The 24,772-nt window shown below is 39.9% G+C and overlaps 1 protein-coding gene and 1 non-coding gene across 11 annotated transcripts in view; both read right to left on the bottom strand.

The window, feature by feature from the left end:
• Positions 1-364: 364 nt before the first annotated feature.
• The window catches only part of OSBPL6 (oxysterol binding protein like 6), a 209,423-nt gene continuing 185,015 nt past the window's right edge, over positions 365-24,772 (bottom strand). For all 10 annotated transcript variants that reach the window (XM_050750532.1, XM_050750531.1, XM_050750539.1 and 7 more), the window contains 11 exons: positions 23,609-23,746; positions 15,078-15,165; positions 14,323-14,576; positions 13,421-13,558; positions 12,099-12,162; positions 9,774-9,852; positions 7,741-7,885; positions 5,680-5,824; positions 4,055-4,181; positions 2,077-2,199; positions 365-1,067 (listed from right to left, as the gene is read on the bottom strand). In XM_050750532.1, the coding sequence (XP_050606489.1) occupies positions 959-1,067; positions 2,077-2,199; positions 4,055-4,181; positions 5,680-5,824; positions 7,741-7,885; positions 9,774-9,852; positions 12,099-12,162; positions 13,421-13,558; positions 14,323-14,576; positions 15,078-15,165; positions 23,609-23,746 (1,410 nt within the window). In that variant the 3' untranslated portion in view covers positions 365-958. The remainder of the gene's footprint in view (positions 1,068-2,076; positions 2,200-4,054; positions 4,182-5,679; positions 5,825-7,740; positions 7,886-9,773; positions 9,853-12,098; positions 12,163-13,420; positions 13,559-14,322; positions 14,577-15,077; positions 15,166-23,608; positions 23,747-24,772) is intronic.
• Positions 10,766-10,872, bottom strand: LOC126933338 (U6 spliceosomal RNA). Its single transcript, XR_007718561.1, has one exon. It is a non-coding gene; the product is annotated as a U6 spliceosomal RNA (small nuclear RNA).

Consider the following 24,772-nt stretch of genomic DNA (forward strand, 5'->3'; position numbering starts at 1 on the left):
GTACTACTAAGTCCACACAGGAATTCCATATGCTTTTTGTTTTTAAGGTTTTAACACTGATGACAAATGTCCAAATCAAAGACAGATTTTTCCAAATAATAGGGCACACTGTGAGGTTAGGTGGAGAGGGATGGTTTATTTTCTGGACGCAGGACAGGAAATTAACGAGCAACGTAAATACAGAGATCTACTTAGCACACCTTTTCCTTCTTTCCCTTCAGACATACGATATGGTAACTGACTTATCAAAGTAAAGCATGTGTTGTTCACTTTTAAAAAACCCATTTAAGTTAGTCTCATAATTGTTCTGATTGAGAAAGTGAATCATGCCATGATTCAAAAAAGTCTGTTCTTCACATAAACCTATGAGCACACATTTAAAAAATGATTTATTGTACATCTTTGCATTTCTTAAGGCATGAACAATGGCATACAGATGGAACAGGTTCTGAGAAGCATCACATCTTTTTCAACAAGGCCAGCACAATCACGCCACATCAAACACACACACTTGAAGCCTGCACTGACTGACTGCTTGTGGCCCAGGAGTCCTGCGATAGGGGATGGTGCTTCCAGACAGTGGAACAATCCTGTGGTTTCTATGTTGTTGTTAACTTTCTCGATCAGCTTTAAGCACCAGTTACCATTTGTTTTTCTTTACAAACTTGTCAGACTTTGGATTTTATATTCTGCTCCTTTTATTCTGCTTTCCAAGGATGGTGTGGATTTTTTTTTTTTTTTTTTTAAGGAATATGGTTGCAGCAAAACAGAAAGGATCCGAAAGTGGTTAGGGGCTTTGTCTAATGCACTTCTGAAAGTCCATTATAAAGATGAATAGAAAAGCAAATGGTAGGTTTTCAGTGGACCCAGAAACCACACATAGCTATAAGAAACATAATTGTGCATAGTTATTTATTCATTCAGAATGTGATATGTTGGCTAGCTCTACATTCCCAGTCTACCAAAGAACAGGGCTGTCTACTTTGCTAAACCCAGGGTCCTTTCGAAGCTCCCAGTAGGTGTCGTTAGAAACCCAGGCTTCTCTTTGATTGGCATCAATAACTTTTCTGTGAAAATATAAACATCAACATTAGTCACAAATCACATCAAGGTAACCTTATAACTGGACCCTCTCCTGTAGATTAGACATGAACATACAAGCAGTGTTTTGTAAGCCAGTTAGTGTCTTATCTGCTCACTACTGATGATGTGACTCTTTTTGACCAGAAGTGAAGTCATTTTTGTTGTTAAATGTGTGAAATGGAAGTAGGTAGGGCCAGGGGGAGAGGAACTGAGGGCAGGAACAAATTACCTCCTGGCAGGGGTAGAAAGTAAATAGCCCCCAACAAAGCATATACAAATACTGTAACTTCAGGCCCTGGACCCACAAGAATGATTTCTCCTTCACTAAAAGTATGCAATATCAGTAGCTCTAAGAGCCCCTGCCAGGCCCATGTCCAAGGAGCACACTTTAGAAATCTGAAGGGCAAGGCTGCGTTTCTACCCCAGGGCAGTCATAAGAGGACAAGTCTACAGGAGATAAGGTTACCCTGAACTTTTTGTCCTGGCTCTGGAGGGCAACAGATGGATTTGGAAACCTCAGATTAATCTGTGTGATGTATATATAATCCTGCAAATAATCCTGTAATAATCACCTACTATCATACCACAGCGAGACCAAATCTAAACACACACAAGCTTTGTGTGATAGAAATAAAATCAAATCCTAATAAAGCCAGGATGATTTTGTGGGCAGTGGGGTCTGGTTCAGTCTCTGGCTAAGGGAGTAGGAATCAGTTTCCACCATTCTCAAGAGTGCGGCTGAAGGACAAAGAGCCTTCTGGGTGGGAAGCTCACTCTTTTCTGCTGCCCATGAAAAGAGAAGAGCTGTAGAAAAAACTTCTTTTTATAGTTACTAACTTCTCATAAGTGCAGAATCGATTCAATATTTTCACTGCCAAAAGCAAAGATACCAAAATCCATTTACCCATTTTATTTTCATTTAACTGGAGTTTCTCATTGCCTGTGGCAACCATTTGCAAAACATGAACTTGCTATGGGAGCTAACCGACTTACTTAAAAAATTTTGGTATATGTTCAAGATTGTTTTCTTCCATATATCGTCTCCGAGATCTCTGGAGTTCCTCTACTCTTTGCTTCTCTGATGCTGCAGCTTCTAAATTTCCTTCTTCCAAAAATCTAAGCAGAAAGCAGTTGATATTTTAACACATTATCCTCTCTTCTGGGGGAAAAAACCTCATTTGCACAAAATTGTTTTCTAATTGTTATGAACATAAATTACTGCACAGTAACACTCTGGCGATGTCTCCTCGCCTTTGCCCCAGGCCACATTTCCTCTGTCCATCAATTTACATACTTTTCTTTCTTTCTTTCTTTCTTTTTTTTTTGAGACGGAGTCTTGCTCTGTCGCCAGGCTGGAATGCAGTGGTGTGATCTCAGCTGACTACAACCTCTGCCTCCCGGGATTTACATATTTTCTGCATACATGAACTGAATTATTATAATCAGCAATATCAGTGAAAGGTGGGTGGTTTGGCCTTGAAGACTTTTTTTGCTGTCTAGGGTTCTATAACTTGAGATTTTCAGGACGACTGCAGAGTCCAGGGGGAGAAGAGCATGAAGTCACAGCCATGTTCCTTTTCTATATTATCAGAAAGCTTTTGCTAAAAGGCCATAGAATGGAGGATGGTAACTGGCTATTCTCCATCTATTTGGAGAACAGGCAGAGAAAGAAGGAGCTTTCCTGTTTTACTGGAGAGTGTAAAACTGATGAGACAAGAAAAGGTAATGGGGAAAATTACAAAAGGCCACAGAATGGGAAATGAATAGTAAATGAAATTCAGAAAGGGAATACTGAAATAGAATTGAGGAGGAAAAAGCAGACTGAATGGTGACTTACAAATGCTTACATTTCAAAATGAAAGCAAAGAACAGGAATATAATATGGTATACATTGTACAGGAAGTTTATTAATAAATTTGAATGTTAAATAGTGAGACAGCATGTTCTAGAGAGAGGGGAAAATACAAGAGAATTAAATAGTAGAACATTCAAAACTGAGAGCATTTTGGCAGATGGCAGATAAAGCCACAAATACATGGGAAACAGAAAATTGATCTTGAGTGGAATTTGTATGGCATATAGAATTTTTGGGAAAAGTAAAATGAATTCCATAGGAATGAACATCATGAGTTCAGAACTACATAAGAATAAAAAACTAAGAATCAGAAGGTATTAAAGGTACTGTATTTTGAGTATATCTCATACTCTGTGGGATCAAAACCACATTGGGCAAATTGCAGACTTGCACTCAAAGCATTTCTGGGTGCCCCTGTAACTTATCCTATTATTCTTCAGTTTAAAAGATACTCCATGTTAGAGAATTATAGAAGTAAAAAGGTCAAAAACACTGGGTGAGGATTGATTATATATTTAAGAAAGAGTTCACAAATTTGCAGACCTTTGGTAAATTTCAGGAGGAGGGAGAAACTTTCTGTTAAAAAAGCATCTCTGTTATCTTACCTTCTGTGGGGAACTATGTGCTGAGATAATCTGTTATGATCATTCTATGAATACTGCTTTTCCTAGCATAGAAAACTCAAATATTGAATAAGGGAATGAAGAAAGGATTGAATACAAATACATGATGGTAGTAAAAATAAGTCACAATGACCTCTAAAGCCCCATGCCATAATAGTCTGCTTATTTTTTTTTTTGGCCAGGGTATCTCTGTTGCCCTGGCTGCGGTACAATGGTACAGTCATGGCTCACTGTGGCCTCAATATCCCAGGCTCAAGCGATCCTCCCACCTCAGACTCCCTACTAGCTGGGACTTTAGGCATGTACCACCACACCCAGCTAATTTTTAATTTTTTTTTTTAAATATAGGGTCTCACTACATTGCCCAGGCTGGTCTTGAATTCCTGACCTCAAGTGATCTTCCCTCCTCAGCCTTCTAAAAGTGCTGGGATTATAGGCTTGAGCCACTGCATCCAGCCATAGTCTGCATGTTAAATACCACTGCCATCCTCACCTTTGATCTGGCCGGAACCGGGCGTCTGTTGGTGGAAGGAGATCTTTTAGTACTGGATCTAACTCATTGAGCTCAATAGCAAACCTTGTGAAGCCATAATACAGCTCATAGTTGGTTGGCATGGAACCTGGAAAGAGGCCAATGAACCACTGTGAGAGGGAAAGGTTTATGGAACGGAAGAAGCTGACTTACCCCAGTGCTTAATACCCCACACTAACACCAAATTTGTAGTCATAAACACAAGATTATAAATTTTTTTTTTTTTTTTTTGAGACGGAGTCTTGCTGTGTCGCCCAGGCTGGAGTGCAGTGGCACGATCTCGGCTCACTGCAAGCTCCGCCTCCCGGGTTCACGCCATTCTCCCGCCTCAGCCTCCGAGTAGCTGGGACTACAGGCGCCCGCCACCACGCCCGGCTAGTTTTTTGTATTTTTAGTAGAGACGGGGTTTCACCATGTTAGCCAGGATGGTCTCGATCTCCTGACCTCGTGATCCACCCGCCTCGGCCTCCCAAAGTGCTGGGATTACAGGCTTGAGCCACCGCGCCCGGCAAGATTATAAATTTTTTCAAGTGAATTAAATTGGTGACATTCCTAGGTAGGAAACTTTGTGTTGATGATCAGAATTGACGGATTCGTGTATTTAATACAATCCTGTGTTTCAAACAAAACTGCACATACAGTAGTCTTCATTAGCTAAACTACTCCATATTTCTCTTGAATATTCAGTTGGTTAACTAAATATTATGGCAATTAACTCCGAACATTAAGAGTTCACCAGAAACACTTGTTTGCTTCCTTTTAGAAAATAAAAATATGAAGATCTAAATTAATTTTTTTTGCCACTTTTTAACCGAACTTGAAGGCAGGATCTTTGTGTGTCTTGCTCATTGATGTATCCCAAGCTCCTGGAATAAAGCCTGACACACAGCCAGCACTCAATAAACAGTTGAGGAATGAATAAACTAGCCACTCTACTAGCAGGAAATTTAAATACTCATTGATGACTCTTAGGAAACTAACAACTAATTTTAGTTAGGGATTAACTAACAAAATTCCAGTGACAATAACTGTCATGTGGGTACTTGTTCCATTTATACTTGATATTCAGTTATATGCTAATGTGTTATCAGAACTCTTTTGATGCCTTTTATCAAATGTCAACATACTGCCACCTCTTGAGGCTCAAGTGAAAAGATCACTTATTCTGGTGAGTTGTTGAATTTGTGGATTATAAATGTTTGTAGTCTTTGTTTTATTAAAGCAGAGAATAAATAACATGAGTAAGAATTTAAGTTTGTATACTTCGATTATCTAAAGTCCTTAATAAATATACCTAGCTTTTCAAATGTAGGCGTTACACTTTGAGCAATTTTTCATGAAGCCCAATCTCTGACTGAATGTCAGAGATTTGGCCTATATTTTTTATTATGAAATATCAAATATTGGGGCTTATGTATAACTTATATTTTAAGTATGAATGTAACTATAATTGCCATAAGCATCTGCATTTTTAATCTCACTCTTAAAGGAGACATAATATGAGTTGCATAGAATCACCAGATATTCCCTTCCCGTCTGTTGTCCATGGCACCCTCCTGTTGGCAGAACACTCAGGCCACTCTCACCTGGTCTCCAAATGCACTTTGCAGAGGGGGCCACACCACAGTAGAGTCCTTCATGCCACTTTCCAAACAGCCGGTGCACCACCTTCCCCTCCTGATCTATCACCACCCCCTGTATTTCATTCATGTTAGAATTCCAATAATTCACCTGGAAAAACCAAACCCCAGTTGTGACATTTGATGGCTTTAATAACATAATTCCCTATATTTTCCATATAGAAAAATTTCTTAGCCTTGAAGTCCCTTATTCAAACCATTTTCAGAAATACAGAAATCTCAAAATGTTTTATATGGAGGGCTGGCTTTCTAAGAGTTAGCTTAACTTTCCAGAAAGGGATGGTCTCTATTCCATGCATAACATGGTAACATATCACAGAGAAGGCTCAGTTTCTATCCTAAGAACCCAATATTAATTTCTAGGCTAGCAATTTTTTTCCCTCTTGTTTTGAATTTTCCTCTTGCTCATGGATTTTAATAAATTTCAATTGGCCATGCGGCAGAAATTGTTTGTGAAATAATTTTCATAGAATCTATAAATGGCCAAATTTTATCAGGAGGATCCTCATGTGGCCCTTCCAGTCATACTCCTTCCCAAGGGATAAGAAGTCTATGGCAGTTTGCCTACTTGGACCCCATGATCCCCCTTCCAGATCAGGCCCCAAGTATACAGGACCCTAGAATTCCTTGTCCAAGTAGCTCCAAGCTTATTCCACAGCTGGCAAGGCCCTTTTCCTTGGATTCATGCACCCAAGGGCAGACCACCCACCAGCGTGTGCACATTTAGGTCTGAGGGGTGGCCAAGGGTGGCTGTTTGTGGGGGTGTGAACAGAGCTTAGATGTGTGGGCTGGACTGCCTATATATGTGTGTATGAGGCCCCTTGCAGTGAAAACAGAGCCAGAGGTGGGAAGAAAGCAGGGAAGGCCGTGGGCCAGGACTGGCTGTCCTACATCGCCAGGGTTACAGTACAGCGTTCTGAAGGGTCCAACCTGGCCTCACAGGCTTTGTTATAAAAAGTGTATTTGTCAAGGCAAAGAAATAGAGCATATTCTATTTGATAGTGTACAGGCTTGATTTACATATTTTAGTTAATTATACAGGCTCTGCAAGTGTTAGAGACGGGACTGCACTGCAGCTTCTCATAGCCTACAAAGCCAAATGTACATATTTACATCACCAAGCCACAGCACATAGGGATCTTGGCTCTTCAGTTCTAGGTACCTTATGAGTCTCTAAGAAAAAAGGTAATGACCAACATTTTGGGCTAAAATAAAGGTATTCAATTGAAATAAACATAACCTTCCAATATGGCTTAAAAGGATTTAACTGAGAAAAGAAAATATTAGAGTCTTAAGACTCCATTATGTTACCTGTCTACCATATTAGAATGGGATCATGAATTGAACAGGTAAGGTAGCTGGGTGGGGTTTCTGTACCATGTTGAATTCAGTAGCACATCCAAACAAACATGGCAGTGATACTGAATGTTCCACTTCAGACCAGAGAAACTGAGGGAAAATGGCGCTTTTTGGGCATTTCTATTCCAAAATTTTCTTGTTAACAAGGCTAATGTTTCTGGTTGAACTTATTTGAATTATAACAGCAGCAGGGTTAGATAAGCACGTAGTGACTGGTGGTGATCATCTACATGACTACATCAAGTGTCTGCAGAAAATGACAACATTATAATGAGTTCCCGAAAATCAGATCACTTGAACACATAATCAAGCAGGAAGAGAAACAGAAATATAAACTAGAAGATTTATAGTCAAGAAGTGTTTTCCGGAATTTTATTTAGTGAACAACTGACTGGCTACTTCAAAAGAAAATTCTTTAAAAAGAAATGTGTTTTTTTCTGTTTTAGATGGTGCCTTTTTTGACCTCCATATGTTCAGAAACTTGCATGCCTTGAAAAACTCTATCAGTTGGTTCTGCTCTCTTATCTAAAACGTCCGTAAGGACCAATGATACAGGACAAATTCACTTGCTGCTATTTAAGGTGATTATTTCTTCTTTAAGAAGCGTTTTATACTCATTTTCCTTTACTGTTGTATGATAGTATTTACCTTGACAAATGTGAGTTTGCAAATGCAAACACTGCTTTTGGTATTTCTGATAGTTACTTCTCCATAATGTTCTATCCATCTTCTTCCACTGAGGATGTTGTGTATGCAAGTGGTGACTTTATTCCACACATAGTAATCTCCGTACCTAGTGAAGAATGTAACATTGATGAAAAACAACGAAGGTCACAAATACATATAACTGTTTTTACTAATGAGGATATTCTTTGGCCAAAGCTTTCTTTTCCCTGATTTTCCTCTCATTTTTGTCTTGAAATTCCCTCTGTGGTCATAAGTATTTACGATGTGGTTAATTCACTTAAGGAATATTTAAATACTTTCTATGGGCCAGGTGCTAAAGCTACAAAGTGGAACAGAGCCTGTTTCCTGCTTTTCTGGGGACAAAAGTATGGGAGGGTAGATGGATATGCAAACAAATACTGAAAATGTGCACATCATCAGAACACAGAAGGAAGAGTTTTTAGTCCTTCAATCTGCCTGGAACGTGGGATGAGTGTCAAGGAAGATACCTTAGAAGAGGCTGGGTTTGGTGTAAGCACGGATGGCTGGTAGGAGGGCACCATGGGCTGGGGAAGGTAGGAGGGCACTATGGGCTGGGGAAAGCATCCACAAAGCCACAAAGGTCAGAAGAGCACAAGGCATCCAAGCCTGTGAATGCTGTGCTCCAGGTGAATGCGGGTGGCAGGACACAAGGAAGGAAAGGTGTGATGAGGCAGAGCCGGGAAGGCCTGCACGGACCTACCAAGGAGTCTGGATTTACCCTGCAGGCAATGGGCCACCGCTGGATTCCAGGTAGGAGGTAGGCACCATAGAGTGTGCACTGAAGAAAGATCACTCTGGGAACACTATTTCGTACTCCAGGTTTAAGACCTCAGATGTGAATAATTATTCGGGAAAAGACTGAGGAGCATACTAAGATGGCACAAATCTAATACAAATTCTGCGGAGCAAGGTTACAGAATTTCTGCTAAGGAATGAAATGATAATAGTTTCAAATCACATTTAAGTTTGTACATTACATATATTTTCAAATGAAATGTCACATCAACATAGAAAAGATGCTTCTAAGTTTCTGCAAAGTTTATGAATTGGTATGATGTAGACACCATATATACCTAGGAAAACTCTCTTCCTTCTTTTTTTTTTTTTTTTTTTTTGAGATGGAGTCTTGCTCTGTCGCCCAGGCTAGAGTGCAGTGGCACAATCTCAGCTCACTGCAACCTCCGCCTCCCAGGTTCAAACAATTCTCCTGCCTCAGCCTTCCGAGTAGCTGGGATTACAGGCGCATGCCACCACACCCATCTAATTTTTTGTATATTTAGTAGAGATGGGGTTTCACCATGTTAGCCAGGACGGTCTTGATCTCCTGACCTCGTGATCCGCCCACTCAACCTCCCAAAGTGCTGGGATTACAGGCGTGAGCCACCGTGCCCGGCCTACACGTTCAAATATTCAAAGTTTATTTTGTGGTCCTAGGAATATCTCCCTCTCTTCACCTTCTTCCATATCCAATTCATCTGGAAATTCTGTCATTCAAATAGATAAAACCGAAGAAACAAGCCCTTGGCCTCAATAAAAATTCCAATTAATTTCAAAATATTTAGAGGCGGTATCCCTAGAACACAACCATAAAAGAATTTCATCACTCTTCTTTGATAAAATATTCCCTGGATCTAAGATGAACTCAAAAGTGAAACCGAATTGTATAGCAAAGAATGGCTAAACAGGAGAACCTTTTATATAAAATCAAACTAGCATGACGACTGGGTCATGGGAGGTACCTGGTGGTATTGACTGAAGAATGGAGGATGTGAAGAAATAGACAGGAAGCTTTGCTACATATGCTTAAGTTCTCATTTGTTTTTGTGGGAGTCTATTCTCAAAACTTTGGCAAAGGTAACAGAAGCCTTGGGTATATGGAGAAATAAACCCTTACCATCTTCTAGAGTTTAAAATACCCATTTATGATTTAGAAAAGCAGACAAGAGGCCAAAAGGGAGGTGTGAGTCACCTACTTTGGAAGCGTGACATTCAGTGTTCCCACAGGCAGGATTTCCATCGACTTCCCCCAGAACTTGTTTTTCCATCTGATATCTAAATGACATAGGCAGAGGACAAGAAAGACATACCCCATATCTAATCACTTCTTCTGTAAAAATTAACTTTTGTATTACACTTTACAAAAAACCTTTGGAATGACAACTGATTCTATATTGTTGATTTAGTATGATAAGTGCCTGAAAATGGTCCAAGGTGAAAATATTAACTGTGCACCAAAAAACAAACAAACAAACAAACAAAACCCACTATCTATGTTTCTCTGTAATATATGCTCTTTATTTGTTTTCAACTAACAGAGCTGGAAGAAGCCTGGAACAATGTGTGTGGTGTGTGTGTGGGTGTATATTCACATTACACATACAAACATAGACTCTACTGTGCTTTAATGTCCAGACAGCAATAAATATTGTTATAAGTTTTAACTAAGTGGCAAAAATAGTTAACAAATATATCGAGCATAAGATGTATACTAAAAGTAATTGCAGTTTAGCAATAAAATTAATTTATATATACATTTCCTTCCATATCAAAGACATATAATTTGGGATTACAGTTTAAAAAAATCTCTAAATACAGATAAAATAAATTTTTTTATTTTTATTTTATTTTTATTTATTTTTATTTTTATTTTTATTTTTTTTTTTTTTTTTTTTTTGAGACGGAGTCTCGCTCTGTAGCCCAGGCTGGAGTGCAGTGGCCGGATCTCAGCTCACTGCAAGCTCCGCCTCCCGGGTTCACGCCATTCTCCGGCCTCAGCCTCCCGAGTAGCTGGGACTACAGGCACCCGCCACCTCGCCCGGCTAGTTTTTTGTATTTCTTAGTAGAGACGGGGTTTCACCGTGTTATCCAGGATGGTCTCGATCTCCTGACCTCGTGATCCACCCGTCTCGGCCTCCCAAAGTGCTGGGATTACAGGCTTGAGCCACCGCGCCCGGCCTTTTTTTTTTAAAATATGGAACGCTTCACGAATTTGCGTGTCATCCTTGCGCAGGGGCCATGCTAATCTTCTCTGTATCGTTCCAATTTTAGTATATGTGCTGCCGAAGCGAGCACAGATAAAATAAAATTTACAAAATAAGATTTATGAGAGAGTGGGATTAACTTAAGGAATGTGTTTATACTGGTTGTTAAGATGTAGGCCAGGGCCCAGCACTTTACCTCACATGATGGCTTTATGTTTTACGTGTGGAAACTTGGATTTATTTGTGCATTTGTGATAACCACCTGGTTCCGTTTTGATGAACTAAGGGAATTTCGTGCCATCTCCACAAAATGCCTGATTCTTGGTGATGACCAAGAAATGATCAAATATTTATATGTATTGCAAAAATAAATCATAAAATAAAGAAATAAATGATATTTTATTATTTATTCATAATATAAATAAATATTAATTGATATCATATTATATTAATATATTTAATTATCATATCATATTATTAATATATTTATTAATGATATTAATAAATATTTATTAATAAAATATTTTATTATTTTAAAATAATAAATAAAATCATAAAATAAATAAAATATTTATTTTTGCAATAAATCATAAAAATAAATTTATGATTTATTTTTGCAATAGAGTACAGTTATAGTGTTCTATCATTTTTATGTGTTTTCAGGTTAAGAAAATGCTCATGAGAAAAGTCATTCTGTGAGTAATGAAGCACCCTTCTAAACATGAAGGAACTATTTACACTTAATGTTCACATTTAAGTACATATTCTTTTCTTTGTAAAGGAGTTTAGAAACTTTTTTGTATTAGGCAAGCTTGTAACATTCTGACTTAACTAATGAGTAGAGACTTCAATCCAAACTCTTAAGCCCCAGTGAGTTAAAGGCCAGGAATTACTGTAATGTTTGCATATCTCTTTCGATTATGACCATTGATGATGTGTCATAGAGTCTTCCTTCAGAATTAAAATGTCTTTGCACACCCCCAAAAACCAAGAAGGCAGCAGATGGAACCTCCATGTTACAGATGCAGACAATGAGGCACATGAGATAAGGTCGTGGCTCTGCACCGGCACAGTCCGCATGGAGCTCTGCTCTTCCATACGGCATTGCTTCCAAGATAAGCAGTCTTACCTCCTAGCTGAAACTGTTTCATGTTGAAACCAGGAATTTCGATTTCTCAAACTGACCTCTGCACCAATTACCAACATTCACTGAGTTCCAAAGGTAGAAATCTAAACTGAATACAATGTCCCTTTGGAAGCCAGACATTTTTTCATAGGCTCATACATTTGATTTTAAATTATAATTGAAATACAAACCTTGCCAAAACACAAAATTCTTTGATTCACAGTGACAGGCAGAAATGGGTGGATGATGGCTAACCTGGTAATTAAAAACAAAAAAGAAGGCAATATCAGTGTTAAAACTTCCACATGATCATCCATTTCTCTTACCGAATTATTCTCAAAATGTATAAGTAAATCTGTAAGACTTCATGCTTTAAAAAACACTGAGAACTTACACAATTTAGAGGGAGATATGATGCCCATAAGTGAAGTGAGTTTCCTTCCTTACTTCCTTCCTTCCTTTCTTTTATTATACTTTAAATTCTGGGTTACATGTGCACAACGTGCAGTTTTGTTACATAGGTATACACATGCCACAGTGGTTTGCTGCACCCATCAACCCGTCACCTACATTAGGTATTTCTCCTAATGCTGTCCCTCCCCTTGCTCACCACCCCCCGACAGGCCCCACTGTGTCATGTTCCCCTCCCTGTGTCCATGTGTTCTCATTGTTCAACTCCCACTTATGAGTGAGAACATGAAGTGTTTAGTTTTCTGTTCTTATGTTAGTTTTCTTAACGTGTGAAAAGAAAATAAATCTCAGGACCACCTGCTTCCCATGTTATTCCTAAAAAAGATAGCTACAAAGATTTTTTTTCTTTTTTTTGAAAAAAGGCTGCCCCTCTCTCTCACAATTTGCCCAAAGGAAATTCTTTGTGGGCCTCAGGATCTTTACCCTAAAACAGTTCTGTTGAATTTCACCCTGGCAATGTACGTTGATAGCTTATTTTCACAGGTACGGGACAAAAGATTGACAGAACTCAGTCATCCTTCTGCTCACCTGAGACAAATGCGTATCTGATTACTTCCTCTGCCCTACTGTCTGTGTAAAAATGCAGATTCACTGAGCCAGACTGACCCATAAGTGACTCTCTCTCTACCACCCTCTCACATGTAAATTGTGTATTCAGTGAAAGGCTGATCAGAGACCCAAAAGAATGCAACCTTTCTTATCTACCTATGACCTGGAAGTCTCCATTTCCAAGTTGTCCCACCTTTCTGGACAGAATCGATGTACATCTTACATATATTGATTGATGTTGCATATCTCCCTCAAATGTTTAAACCCAACCTGTGTCCAGAACACCTTGGACACATTTCATCAGGACCCCCTGAGGCTGCGTCACAGGTGTGTCCTTAACCTTGGCAAAATAAACTTTCTAAATTGGCTGAGACCTGTCTCAGATACTTTGGATTCACAACTGGTATCATCACCCATCCCAACAGATTGTTATCAAAAGGCTGCTTTCACTACCAAACTGCCCTCTTACCTATATGAGTCCAGGGCCGCTTACCTGTTCTGAGAAAAAGCGGAATCCCTTGTCTTCTCTAATGCATTCATAGGTCTCCCCAAGGACTGGGTTGAATGGCTTACTTCCTGCTCTGAAATAGGTGGAGCAGTATCCTGAAACTGCAAATGCAGCAACGAGAACCTGTTAAAACATTGAAGAAAAGGAAATAATATAGGAGAGACGACTGCTAGGTCTGTTTGTTCCTTTTCCCTCTAGATTTTACACAACCCATGTGGATGGGTGTTGATTTGATGACAGTTGCATTTTCTATTGTCTGTACAGAATTTTTACCAACTCGTGGGGAAAAAAATAAGTAAAATTAGGTAAAACTACTTGCACGGAAACCAGCAGGCCACTGAGGTGAAGCATTCTTCACCCTTCCATCCAACGTCATGAGTATCACAGAGTTCAAAGGTTCTGGAACCCAGTTTATCGGTTCTGCCACGGGCATGATCTTAGCCTCATGCGCACGAGGATTGTGTGGTTGTGGGTGCTTTTCAGAGGGGACAGCACATTTCCCGCAGCCATATGGGGTAAAGGGTGAAGTATAAACAGAAGTTATTTTCTCAGACCTAAGTTCCTGAACAGATGGGCTATCTTGACATTCAGGAAAAACTGATAAAGTGAGGCAAGGTGTGCCTGCAACCTCTAAGGAGTATAAGACCTTTACACCTTAACTTTAGAAACACTCTAGACCAAGGATAAGGCACAAAAAGTGTGTCTTCCTGTGTTGGTATCTGGGAGGTTTTGGCCTCGCCTGATTTATGCAAACAGGTCAATTCCTCTTTTACTATGCAGTGAGAATATTATGCAAATGCCAAATATATCATCATAATGAATTCTGGTTTAGCCCAGGTCTAGGACTGGCAAATCCTTGAGGGGCGCTGCTGTTAGTTATTTATTACCATGCGCTCATATGGATCGTCAGTTTCCGAAGCCTTGTCCAGGAGCTCGCTGTATTCCATTTCCTCGCAGAGGTGCTGCAGGGTGTTGAGTGGCTCATTTAGCTCCACAGGCATGGAGACTTTAGACAGGTCTTTACCAATGTTGTTCCTCAAGATATTCCACAGGTTAATGTTACTGGTGTCAGGACAAGGAGCTGGCAGGCATGTTCGACGTCCATTTCGGAAGGCCCCTCCTGTAAGCTCCCCATTCAGGACTGGAAGAGGGAGAGTCACAGTGAACAACACTTTGCTGTTCTGATTTCACAAAATCAAGAAGGGAAGTAACTTTCAAATAAATCTGATTTTGAGACATTTCGAGAGTCTTCATTATATCCTTTCAAAAGTAAATGGAATTCTTTCAATGCAAGGTTGCTAATAAATGCAGAAAACAAGTGTATAGTTTTATAAATAAGGCATTAAATATACTCAAATATCATTCAAGACAGGCTAAGTTTTAAAAAATTAAATATATTTAATAAGAGGGACTCAAGCTGTTGGTGTGAGAAAGAGGAAAAACCTTTTCTCTTAACCATTTACCTAACAGATTTTTCAACCATTTACCTCAAGAGATTATACAAAATAGAATGCATTGAACAAATCAGCTGCCAAAAGAACAATTAGTGGGGGGGGGGTTGGGGGGATGCCTGTTCATTAAGTCTTCAGTGTTGCAATTTGGCATGTAGATAGAACAACCTGGAAGCTCAAATGATGCATACTTTGCCGAGAAATATTGTCTGCAACACTGGTGTTGTCTTCAGATATATTATCACTCACATCACTGATGTAAGACTCATCATCTGAAGCCTAAGGGAGGGAAGAACATACAAGGATCAGAATTCTTGTTCAGTCTTGCAAGCTCAGATAATCCAGTGATTAAAAATAACAAAACATTGTTCCAGTGAGAAGCAGAGGTCCTAGAGGAAAAGTATTTGGCATATGTGCAATGAACACTTGAGGGTCTTCATGAACTAGGATATAGGATCACTAAAAGGGAGCTTGGTCTTTAACTCCTTGTCTTAGTAGGGGCAGGAGGGCGGGGGAGACCAGTAAAGAACCAGAAATATTTTAGCATAATACACTAAGAATGTTTCAGGTTGGTGCGAGACTACTTGCAGTTTTTGCCATTACTTTCTTTTGCACCAACCTAATACCTAAGAGAAGGCCCTATGACTCTACCTTAGAGGACTCAGGAGAGGCTGCCCAGGGGGCAATATTTAAACTGGGTGTTAGAGAATGAATAGGAGTTGCCCAGTTGTTAGAAGGGACAGAAGCACACGAAGAAGTGAGATTGTGCAAAGGTAAGGCCCATGAGAGCAACATTTATCCCAGGAATGCAAAGGATGTTGAGAGTGGCTGTGGCAGAGGGTAGAGAAAACAAGAGGGCCCAACAGTGAAGGGCTTTTCATGCCAACAAAAGGGTTCATATGCAATCCTAAGAGGAAAACCAACAAAAATGCACGGGATGTTGGAATCAGATTTGGTTTTCAGGAAGATATTTGGCAGCTTTCCCTAGGGAGGCCAGATACTAGGATGCTGCATAGATCCGGGTAAGAAATACAGCTTAGTCGGCTGGGTGTGGTGGCTCACGCCTGTAATCCCAGCTCTTTGGGAGGCCGAGGCAGGCAGATCACAAGGTGAGGAGATCGAGACTATCCTGGCTAACATAGTGAAACCCCGTCTCTACTATAAATACAAAAAATTAGCCGGGTGTGGTGGCAGGTGCCTGTAGTCCCAGCTACTCAGGAGGCTGAGGCAGGAGAATGGTGTGAACCTGGGAGGCAGAGGTTGCAGTGAGCTGAGATCACACCATTGTACTCCAGCCTGGGCAACAGAGCAAGACTCTGTCTCAAAAAAAGGAAATACAGCTTAGATTCAGATGGCCTCTGTGACAATGGGGAGAGACAAATAGTGAAGCCACCTCCTGCATGAGAAAAATGTGAAACTAAAATGAAACACAAATTAGCAGAAAAATGAAATTAAGGAAGAACGTACATACTAAAGGGACTTAGAAACAGAGCAGATCAGGAAAGAGAGGGTAAGACAGAACCATCAGAGGAATGGGAAAACTAATGACTTTCCTGCAGGCAAGAAAGCTGCTGATACTTCCTTCAAAATGGAAACAATTCTATATTTTTTTCTGAATATAAAACATTCTTATTGTAAAAAATTAGAAAATAGGGACGAGTAAACAGATGAGTATGAAAATTACCTATCAGCCCATCACCTATAGGAAACCACGTAACATTTTGGTGAGTATTATTCTCCAATTTCAAAATGCCTGTACAAACATATTGACACATCTATCTTTATATACTGAAAAAGGAGAACAGCTTACATATTGCTTTATAGCATTCTGAATACGTTTTCATTATAGTAGCTACAGCTACTTTATTTGGAAAGGCAACATAATTCATTATATGATTATAACAAGGAATTTAACCAGAATGTAGGTGGTTTCTAACATTTTATTATTATAGACAATACCTGGATGAACATGCTTGCAAATATATTTTTGTAAATCTGCCTGGTGATTACATTAAAATTTATTTCTAGATCAGATGGGTCACTTTGAGGCTTTAGTTCCATATAGCCAAACTGCTCTCCTGAAAGACTGGATTAGTTTGTTCTCATCAGCAATATATGGGAATATCATCCGTCTTTCCACACCCCCTTAAACACTTTACACTATCCATCTTTTTTTAGTACTTACCTGGTATACATAAAAGATCACTTTTTTTTTTTTTTTTTTTTTTGAGACAGACTCTTACTCTGCTGCCCAGGCTGAAGTGCAGTGGTACCATCACAGCTCACTGCAACCTGGGCTCATAACTCCTGGGCTCAAGGGATCCTCCTACCTCAGCCTCCCAAGTAGCTGGGACTACATGCACACACTCCCATGCCTGGCCAATTAAAAAATATTTTTTTTTTAGAGATGAAGGGTCTTGCTATGTTACCCAGGCTTGAACTCCTAGCTTCAAGCAATCCTCCCACTGCAGCCTCTCAAAGTGCTGGTATTACAGGTATGAGCCATTGCACCAGGCCAAAACATTGCTTTAAAGTTTGAATTTCATCCTTTGTGAACTAATTATCTTATATTTCACACATTTTTCAGTTTGACATATAGATTACATTTTTCTTAACTTGCATTTTTAAACTTTGTTTATGCCAATTTTTTTTGCCATGTAAAAATTTTGAATTTGTACATAATAAAAACAATTGGTCTTTGTCTTTAAGGTTCCTGGATTTACTGCTAATGTTTTAAAAATTAGGGTTGAGAAGAATTCATATATTTAGGGATAACAGTGATGGACAGAATGATTGCATGCATGGACGAGTAATGGTAATTTTGTTTTTGAACACAGAGTAAGCCCATAAAGATGACAAATTGAGAATAAAATCTTTTTCTGATTCATATTTTCCTACTGCAACAGGTTCCCGCAGTTCCTACTGACTGCAGTAGAGTTGAAGGTTAAACCATCAGGCTCATGAAAAGCCAACTTCTTATGCTTGGAAACAAAAAAAAAGTAAATCAAACTCCTCTGTGTGATTTCACTGAAAAAAATCTAATCATGCTCAATTATGTTTGAGGAGACAAATGTCTACCTAAATCAAATTCACATTGCAGGCATGTTTATTGTTTTTAAGAAAACATTCATGTTTATCCTACAAATAGCTATAAAGTCTATGCTTCTTCAATTTCCTTTCTTTCCTCTTTCTTTCTTTTTCTATCTCTTTCTTTCTTTCCCTCCCTCCTTTCTTTCCCTTTCTCCCTCTCTCTCTTCCTTTCTCTTTCCCTTCCTCCTTTCTTTCCCTCCCTCCCTCTCTCTCTTCCTTTCTTTCTTTTTCTTCCTTCCTTTCTCTTTTTTCTTTCTTTCTTTCTTTCTTTCTTTCTTTCTTTCTTTCTTTCTTTCTTTCTTCTTTCTCTCTCTCTTCTTTCTTTCTCTCTTTCTCTCTCTCTCTCCCCCTCCTTTCTCTTTTTCCTCCCTCCCTCTTTCTTTCCTTCCTTCCTTTCCTTTCCTTTTCCCTTTCCTTTCTCTTCCTCCCTCCCTTTTCTTTTCTCTCTCTCTCTCTTTCTCTCCTTCCTTCCTTCTTTCCTTCTTTTTTGATACAGGATCTCTTTCTGTCACAATGGAGTACAATGGTACAATCATAGCTCAACACAGCCTTTACCTCCTGGGCTCAAGGGATTCTCCCACCTCAGCCTCCTGAAGGAGCTGGGACCACAGGCATGCACCACCATGCCCAGGTAATTATTCGATTTTTTTCTGTAGAGGTGAGGGCTCCCTGTATTGCCCGGGCTGGTCTCAAACTCCTGACTCAATCATCCCACCTCGGCCTCCCAAAGTGTTAGGATTACAGACATGAGCCACCATGCCTGGCCTTCCTCTTCAATTTCTAATCTCTCCCAAACTAATATATCATAGAAATGATCTGAAATCATTGGTGTAAAAGAATTCTACAATAATAGTGGGCCTTGAGTAAGATGTATACATGTCATGTGTGTGTAGTAACTAAGGCTGGGCTCTCTTGCTGTGGTCCATTCATGCCACTCTGTACAAAGAGCTAAGGCTCTGCACTATTAGAATAAAACAGTTTATCCTCTGCCCCATGGTTAAGAAGTCCTGGAACCAAATATTTCTCTTTACAAACTTAGGGATTCAAAAGAGTTCAGAAAATATATATTTTTCTTAAACGTGACCAGGCATGTAGCATTGCAGAAACAAGTTTAAAAGCAAAGGCAAATAGATTATTGTGGAAGCAAGAAGGCCATTTTTTAAAAGAGCAGAGAATTCATTCAGTAAAGTGCATTGGTAAATAACATATAAAGAGGATTTTTCCCTCAGCCATGGAAAATGTTAATGTAAGACAGCTAATGCCCAGATGTTTCTCAGAATAATCATTATAAGCATTTCTTCCTTTGCTCAGTTAGCAGATATTTATTGAGTACCTGCTCTGGGCTCACCAGAACTGTTTTAGTGCAGGAGACCCAGTGGTTAAATCTCTGCCTTCATGACATTTATGTTCTAGTGGGGCAGACACACAACAAATGAAATACAGGAAAAAAAAAAAAAAAAAAATATATATATATATATATATATATATATTTAAGATAGTGATAAGCATGAAGGAAAAAAAAATGAGGAAAGAGGGACACAAAAGGTCAGAGGAGGCCAGGCGCAGTGGCTCACGCCTGTAATCCCAGCACTTTGGGAGGCCGAGGCAGGCGAATCACTTGAGGTCAGGTGTTTGAGACTAACCTGGCCAACATGGTGAAACCTCGTTTCTACTAAAAACACAAAAATTAGCCAGGCATGGTGGTGCAGGCTTGTAATCCCAGCTACTTGGGAGGCTGAGGTGGGAGAATTGCTTAAACCCGGGAGGTGGAGGTTGCAGTGAGCCAAGATTACACCACTGCACTCCAGCCTGGGTGACAGAATGAGAGATTGTCTCAAAAATAAACAGAGAAACCCCAAAAGGTCAGAGGAAAGGAGGAAATGGCAACTCTAAATTGTAGATAGGACAGCCAGCATAGGCTTCCCTGGAGGTGACCTTTGAGTAAGGGACTAAAGAGAGTGAAGGAACTGAAGTTGTGGATCTCTGGGGGAAGTGCTTGGGCCAGGGTAGACGGCAAGTGCAGAGGCCCAATTTCCTTTGGCAGCTGCAGTGCAGGATACACAGCTTGAGCCTAACCTGCAGCTGCTGCTAGGATTCCCACATGTATAGTCAACTCACTGGGTGGGTTGCCAAGACTATGAGTGTCAAGGCGCAAGGAGCCTTCTGAGGGGACCTCATCACAAGGTGATACAGTTTGGATGTGTGTCCCCATCCAAGTTTCACACTGAAATCTAATCCCCATTGTTGGAGGTGGGGTCTGGTGGGAGGTGACTGGATCACGGGAATGGTTTTCTCTGGAATGGTTTAGCACCATCCCCTTTGGTCCTGTCCTCCCAATCGTGAGAGAGTTCTTATGTGATCTGGTAGTATAAAAGTGTGTAGCAACTCCCACCTTGCTCTCTTGCTCCTGCTCTGGCCATGTGAGGGCCGGCTTCCCCTGGGCCTTCTACCATGGTTGTAAGTTTCCTGAAGCCTCCCCAGAAGCCAAGCAGATGCCAGCATCATGCTTCCTGTACAGCCTGTGGAACTGTGAGCCAATTAAACCTCTTTTCTTTATAAATTACCCAGTCCACGTATTTCCTTATGGCAATGTGAGAACTGCCTTATACATAAGGGAACTTAGAGACGTGGGCAGATGAGGTTGTCCCAGAAACCAAGCCTTAGTTGAAGGGGAAAAGCAACTCTGAGAACATCATAATGTCTGTCACTTGGGTTTATCTCCTGGCTTACCCCCTTTAAATACTTAAGGCCAAGTATTGTGATAAAGGGAGAAGTTGCAAGTAAAAACAGTAATTTTATGAAAACCTGTGAGGTACAGGGCACAAGGAATGGGGGTACAGTTCAGTTCTTTCCAGTGTGAGTTGTAAGAGACAGTCACTCTCATTGCTACAGCAAGGGACACAAGGTATCTTTAGCAAATAGTCAACTCCAGAAATCATTCCTTTGGCTGTTGGAAGGCTCTAGAAGAGAGGTGGCATGAGGCTGGAGCTGAGAGCAGGCATCAGATTATAAGGGTCTTTGTTTTAATAGATAAGGAGTTTAGAATGTTATCCTAGGAACACTGGGGAATAGAGACATGATCAGACTTGCCTTTTAGGAATATTACTCAGGTTGCCCAGTGGAAAATGGATGGGAGGCAGCAAGATGGGAGACTGGAAGTTATGAGACTGATGGGTGATCTAGGTGGGGAGCAGATGGGAACTGAATTGGAGCAGTGGCAGTGAAGCTGCAGGAAGATGTACAGATCTGAGAGTATTTAGATGATGGAAGCTACAGAACCCAAGTGAATTAAGGTGAGTGGCAGTAAAGGGAAAGAAGAGTAAAGGAAAATCTTCAGGCATTTGGTGTGAACAGTTGGGTAGAGGGGCACTTAGATAGGTGACATGAGAGGAATGGGCAGGCTGAGGTTTCTCTCCTGGGGGAGTGGTGGGGCTTGTTGATGAAATCTTTTGGGACATGCTGAATTAGAGGTTCTGTGAGCACCAGGTGTCAATGCCTAACAGGTAGCTGACTGACTCTCGGACGGTTCTGTCCTTGAGCTTTAGACTTAAATATTCAAATGCCTGACAGGTAACTCCACTGAGAAGTCTGATAAACTCATGATGCCTCACAGTGAATGTCTCATCTCCCTGTGACCCCGTCCTCCACCTTCTTATCCTGCTCTCTGCCACCACATTCACTCCCCCACCCCTCACCTGTCCCAGGGTGGCACCACCATCTTGCTTGGACTCATGCAATAACCCGCTTCACATCCTCTTCATTTCTGTATACCCAGTGTTCAGGGCAAGCAGTACCTGGGGACCCAGCTAGGTGTGCCCCAGGGACTCAGAAATAGCTCTCAGAGAGGTAAGCTATGAAGTCATCAGATGATAGGTCAGAACTCAGATAATGCACGGTCAAGTCTGACTGTAACCTGACTAAAGAAGGATGAAGGGGTCGGGCACAGCGGCTCACGCCTGTAATCCCACACTTTGGGAGGCTGAGGTGGGGAGATCACCTGAGGTCGGGAATTTGAGACCAGCCTGACCAACATGGAGAAACCCCATCTCTACTAAAAAAACAAAATTAGCAGGGCATGGTGGCACATGCCTGTAATCCCCGCTACCTGGGAGGCTGAGGCAGGAGAATCACTTGAACCTGGGAGGCAGAGGTTGCGGTGAGCCAAGATCGCACCACTGCTCTCTAGCCTGGGCAACAAAAGCAAAACTCCATCTCAAAACAAAAAGAAAAACAAAAACAAACAAACAAACACAACAACAACAAAATGATGAAGGATGGGTCAGCAATGGGAGCTCAGGAGGCAGAGTCAGAAAAGGAAATTTTGGTAGCATTATCGACAGCATGGTGGTCCCTGGGGGTGCAGGCAGGCAGACACAAATACCAAGTCCTTGTGGCAGAGTATCCCTATGATGGAGGGTGAGTGTGGAGCTCTAACATTCTGGCCCCCTAGCCTTAAGTTTACTCATGTCCCTTGCTCACCAGGCAATCTCTGACTAGAATTACGCTTGCCATGCAGATTTGCCTACAGGAAAAGACGCACTAATTAGCAAGGATGATTATTCTGTCCATCTGAAAGTATGTATCAGTTACCATCACAGATCATTAAATTAGCATTCCAGCCTGCGAATGGAAGTCTCTGTGGACCTGTTAATGCATGCCTTGGGATCTGAGAGGCAGGTGCATGCCTTGGTATGCTGACAAATTCAGTATTTGATACAAGAATTCTATTTTACTTTTCTCCCATTATAAAAATGATATGTATTCATTATTGCTTTCTCTTTTCCACTTTGTCTTTGTTTCTAAAATCACTCATAATTTCAAACATCCAAAAACAACTACTACTAATTGTCAGGATGTTTCCTTCCAATCTGTTTTCTATGCATATGGAAATAATGTTTAGCAATGATTTCATTTCTTTTTTGTAAAAATGCAGTACAGATTTGCAATCCCAAATGACAAAATTCCTAATCAGCTGTGTGGAAAAGAGTTTTGGCTGCTTTCCTCATGCCAAAAAAAGTTGACTACACTGTAGTAAAAGAACTAATTTCTGCAACCTGACCAAGGAAAAGGTTCCCTGTTTCCAAGACCTTGGCAAGAATCATAAGCATGAAGAGCAATCCAGTACAGCTTTTATGATAGTCAGTGGTTAACCTCCAAAAACCATAATTACCCAACTAGCTACGTGCTACATAGTATCCTTCTAATCTTAAATTCATGTCCCTAGGGAAAATATCTAGTATGTATGTGTCGGTGTATGTGTGTGAATGGTGCTTTCCTAATTCTCTCATTCTTTCTATATTTATTAGCTAGTCTCCTTCTATAAAGAGCTCTGTCATAAACTCTTTTGTTACCCTGAAATATGAATCATAGAAGACACTCCAATAAATGTTGATTCTTTCCCTTAATTCATCAAATTGAAATTCTTGATGCTCAGAAACGTTAAGCACTCAGTAATTGGTAACTGATATAGTTTGCGTGCTTTTAGCTTTGCTACAATTTGGGCATCTTACTATGATGTAAACAAAAAAGAAAAAAATGAAAATAATCACCAAAAAGTTCCACAGTTTTATTTTCTTTAACTCAAACTCAGTCACAAGATGTTGAGGCCAACAAGTCAAGAAGGCATACATACCTCATTCTCTGATGAACTTGCAGAGATGAGCACCTCTTGGGCATCAAAGAACTCAGAAACAGACTCTGACATGGAGAGGCGGCTCTCATTGGCTACTTGCTGTGATAGGGGGAGACTGACATGGATTTGCTCACCAGCCTGCGGAAGACAGAAGCATACAGTGTAATTGCTTTTCCCCCTGTTAGAATAGCTATTCCTTTAATTAAATTAGCCAGATTTATACTCTTTAATACTGTATGTTAAAAAGTGGCGGCCACAAGTAATTTTCACTTGCAATTCAGTAATGACCACTGTATACGTTTCCTTCCAATGTGTCTAAAGACCCCAAAAGGAATAGTTGAAAGGTGTTGGTACTGTGCCTTGATTTTAAATCTTTGGTTGATTGATACTGAGTCAGGTTAAGCTGCTATGAATACCCTGATTGACTGTAGAGACAACTTCATTCTCTTATTCTTAGCTCTGTCATATTCTAACAGTACATTAAACATGAAGAAATATTTGTAGAAACTACTAGAGACATGCTAAGAAAATCCATAAAACTAATTTTTGAGACAGACTATATATGTCACTTTGCAATTTGATCATGAATTTTAACCAATAAAACACATGACTGGAATATTGAACCTTATTTCAAATTATACTTTTATTCAATAAGTTATAGTTTTCAAGGAAGCTATTCAAGTTTCAATTAAAAATGTAAGATATATATATTTTTTCTAGTGCACATTTCAGGTTGAAAAGAAGATTCCAACTGAGATGATCAAATTATTTTTGAATGACAAATTTTAGAAATACTTCTAGATTCTGGGCAGTTGAGTGAATATAAGTATTATCAGAGAATACAGAGCCCATGGAGGTGAATGAATTTAGGGTGGAAAACTTAAGTCGAAGACAAGTTGTTTTGGGATAATATTTCCTAAGAGGTTAGAACCCTTGTACCTATAGATTTCTAGTAAAATGTATGTTTTTGGTACAAATATGACCTTAAAATCAGTTAAACCTCTCGTCTTGTTACATATATCATCACTGTATATAAAGCTCTAATATTACTGTTAAAAAGTGTAAGTTCTCATGCTATAAAGTAATAATTTTATGGAGAGTCATAAACAGAATTATACACTCAAGTTTAGCCCAAATACTGAATGTTCTCCTATTCTCTTAACA

Source organism: Macaca thibetana, chromosome 12 (genome assembly GCF_024542745.1).
Source record: "Macaca thibetana thibetana isolate TM-01 chromosome 12, ASM2454274v1, whole genome shotgun sequence".
NCBI lineage: Eukaryota > Metazoa > Chordata > Mammalia > Primates > Cercopithecidae > Macaca > Macaca thibetana.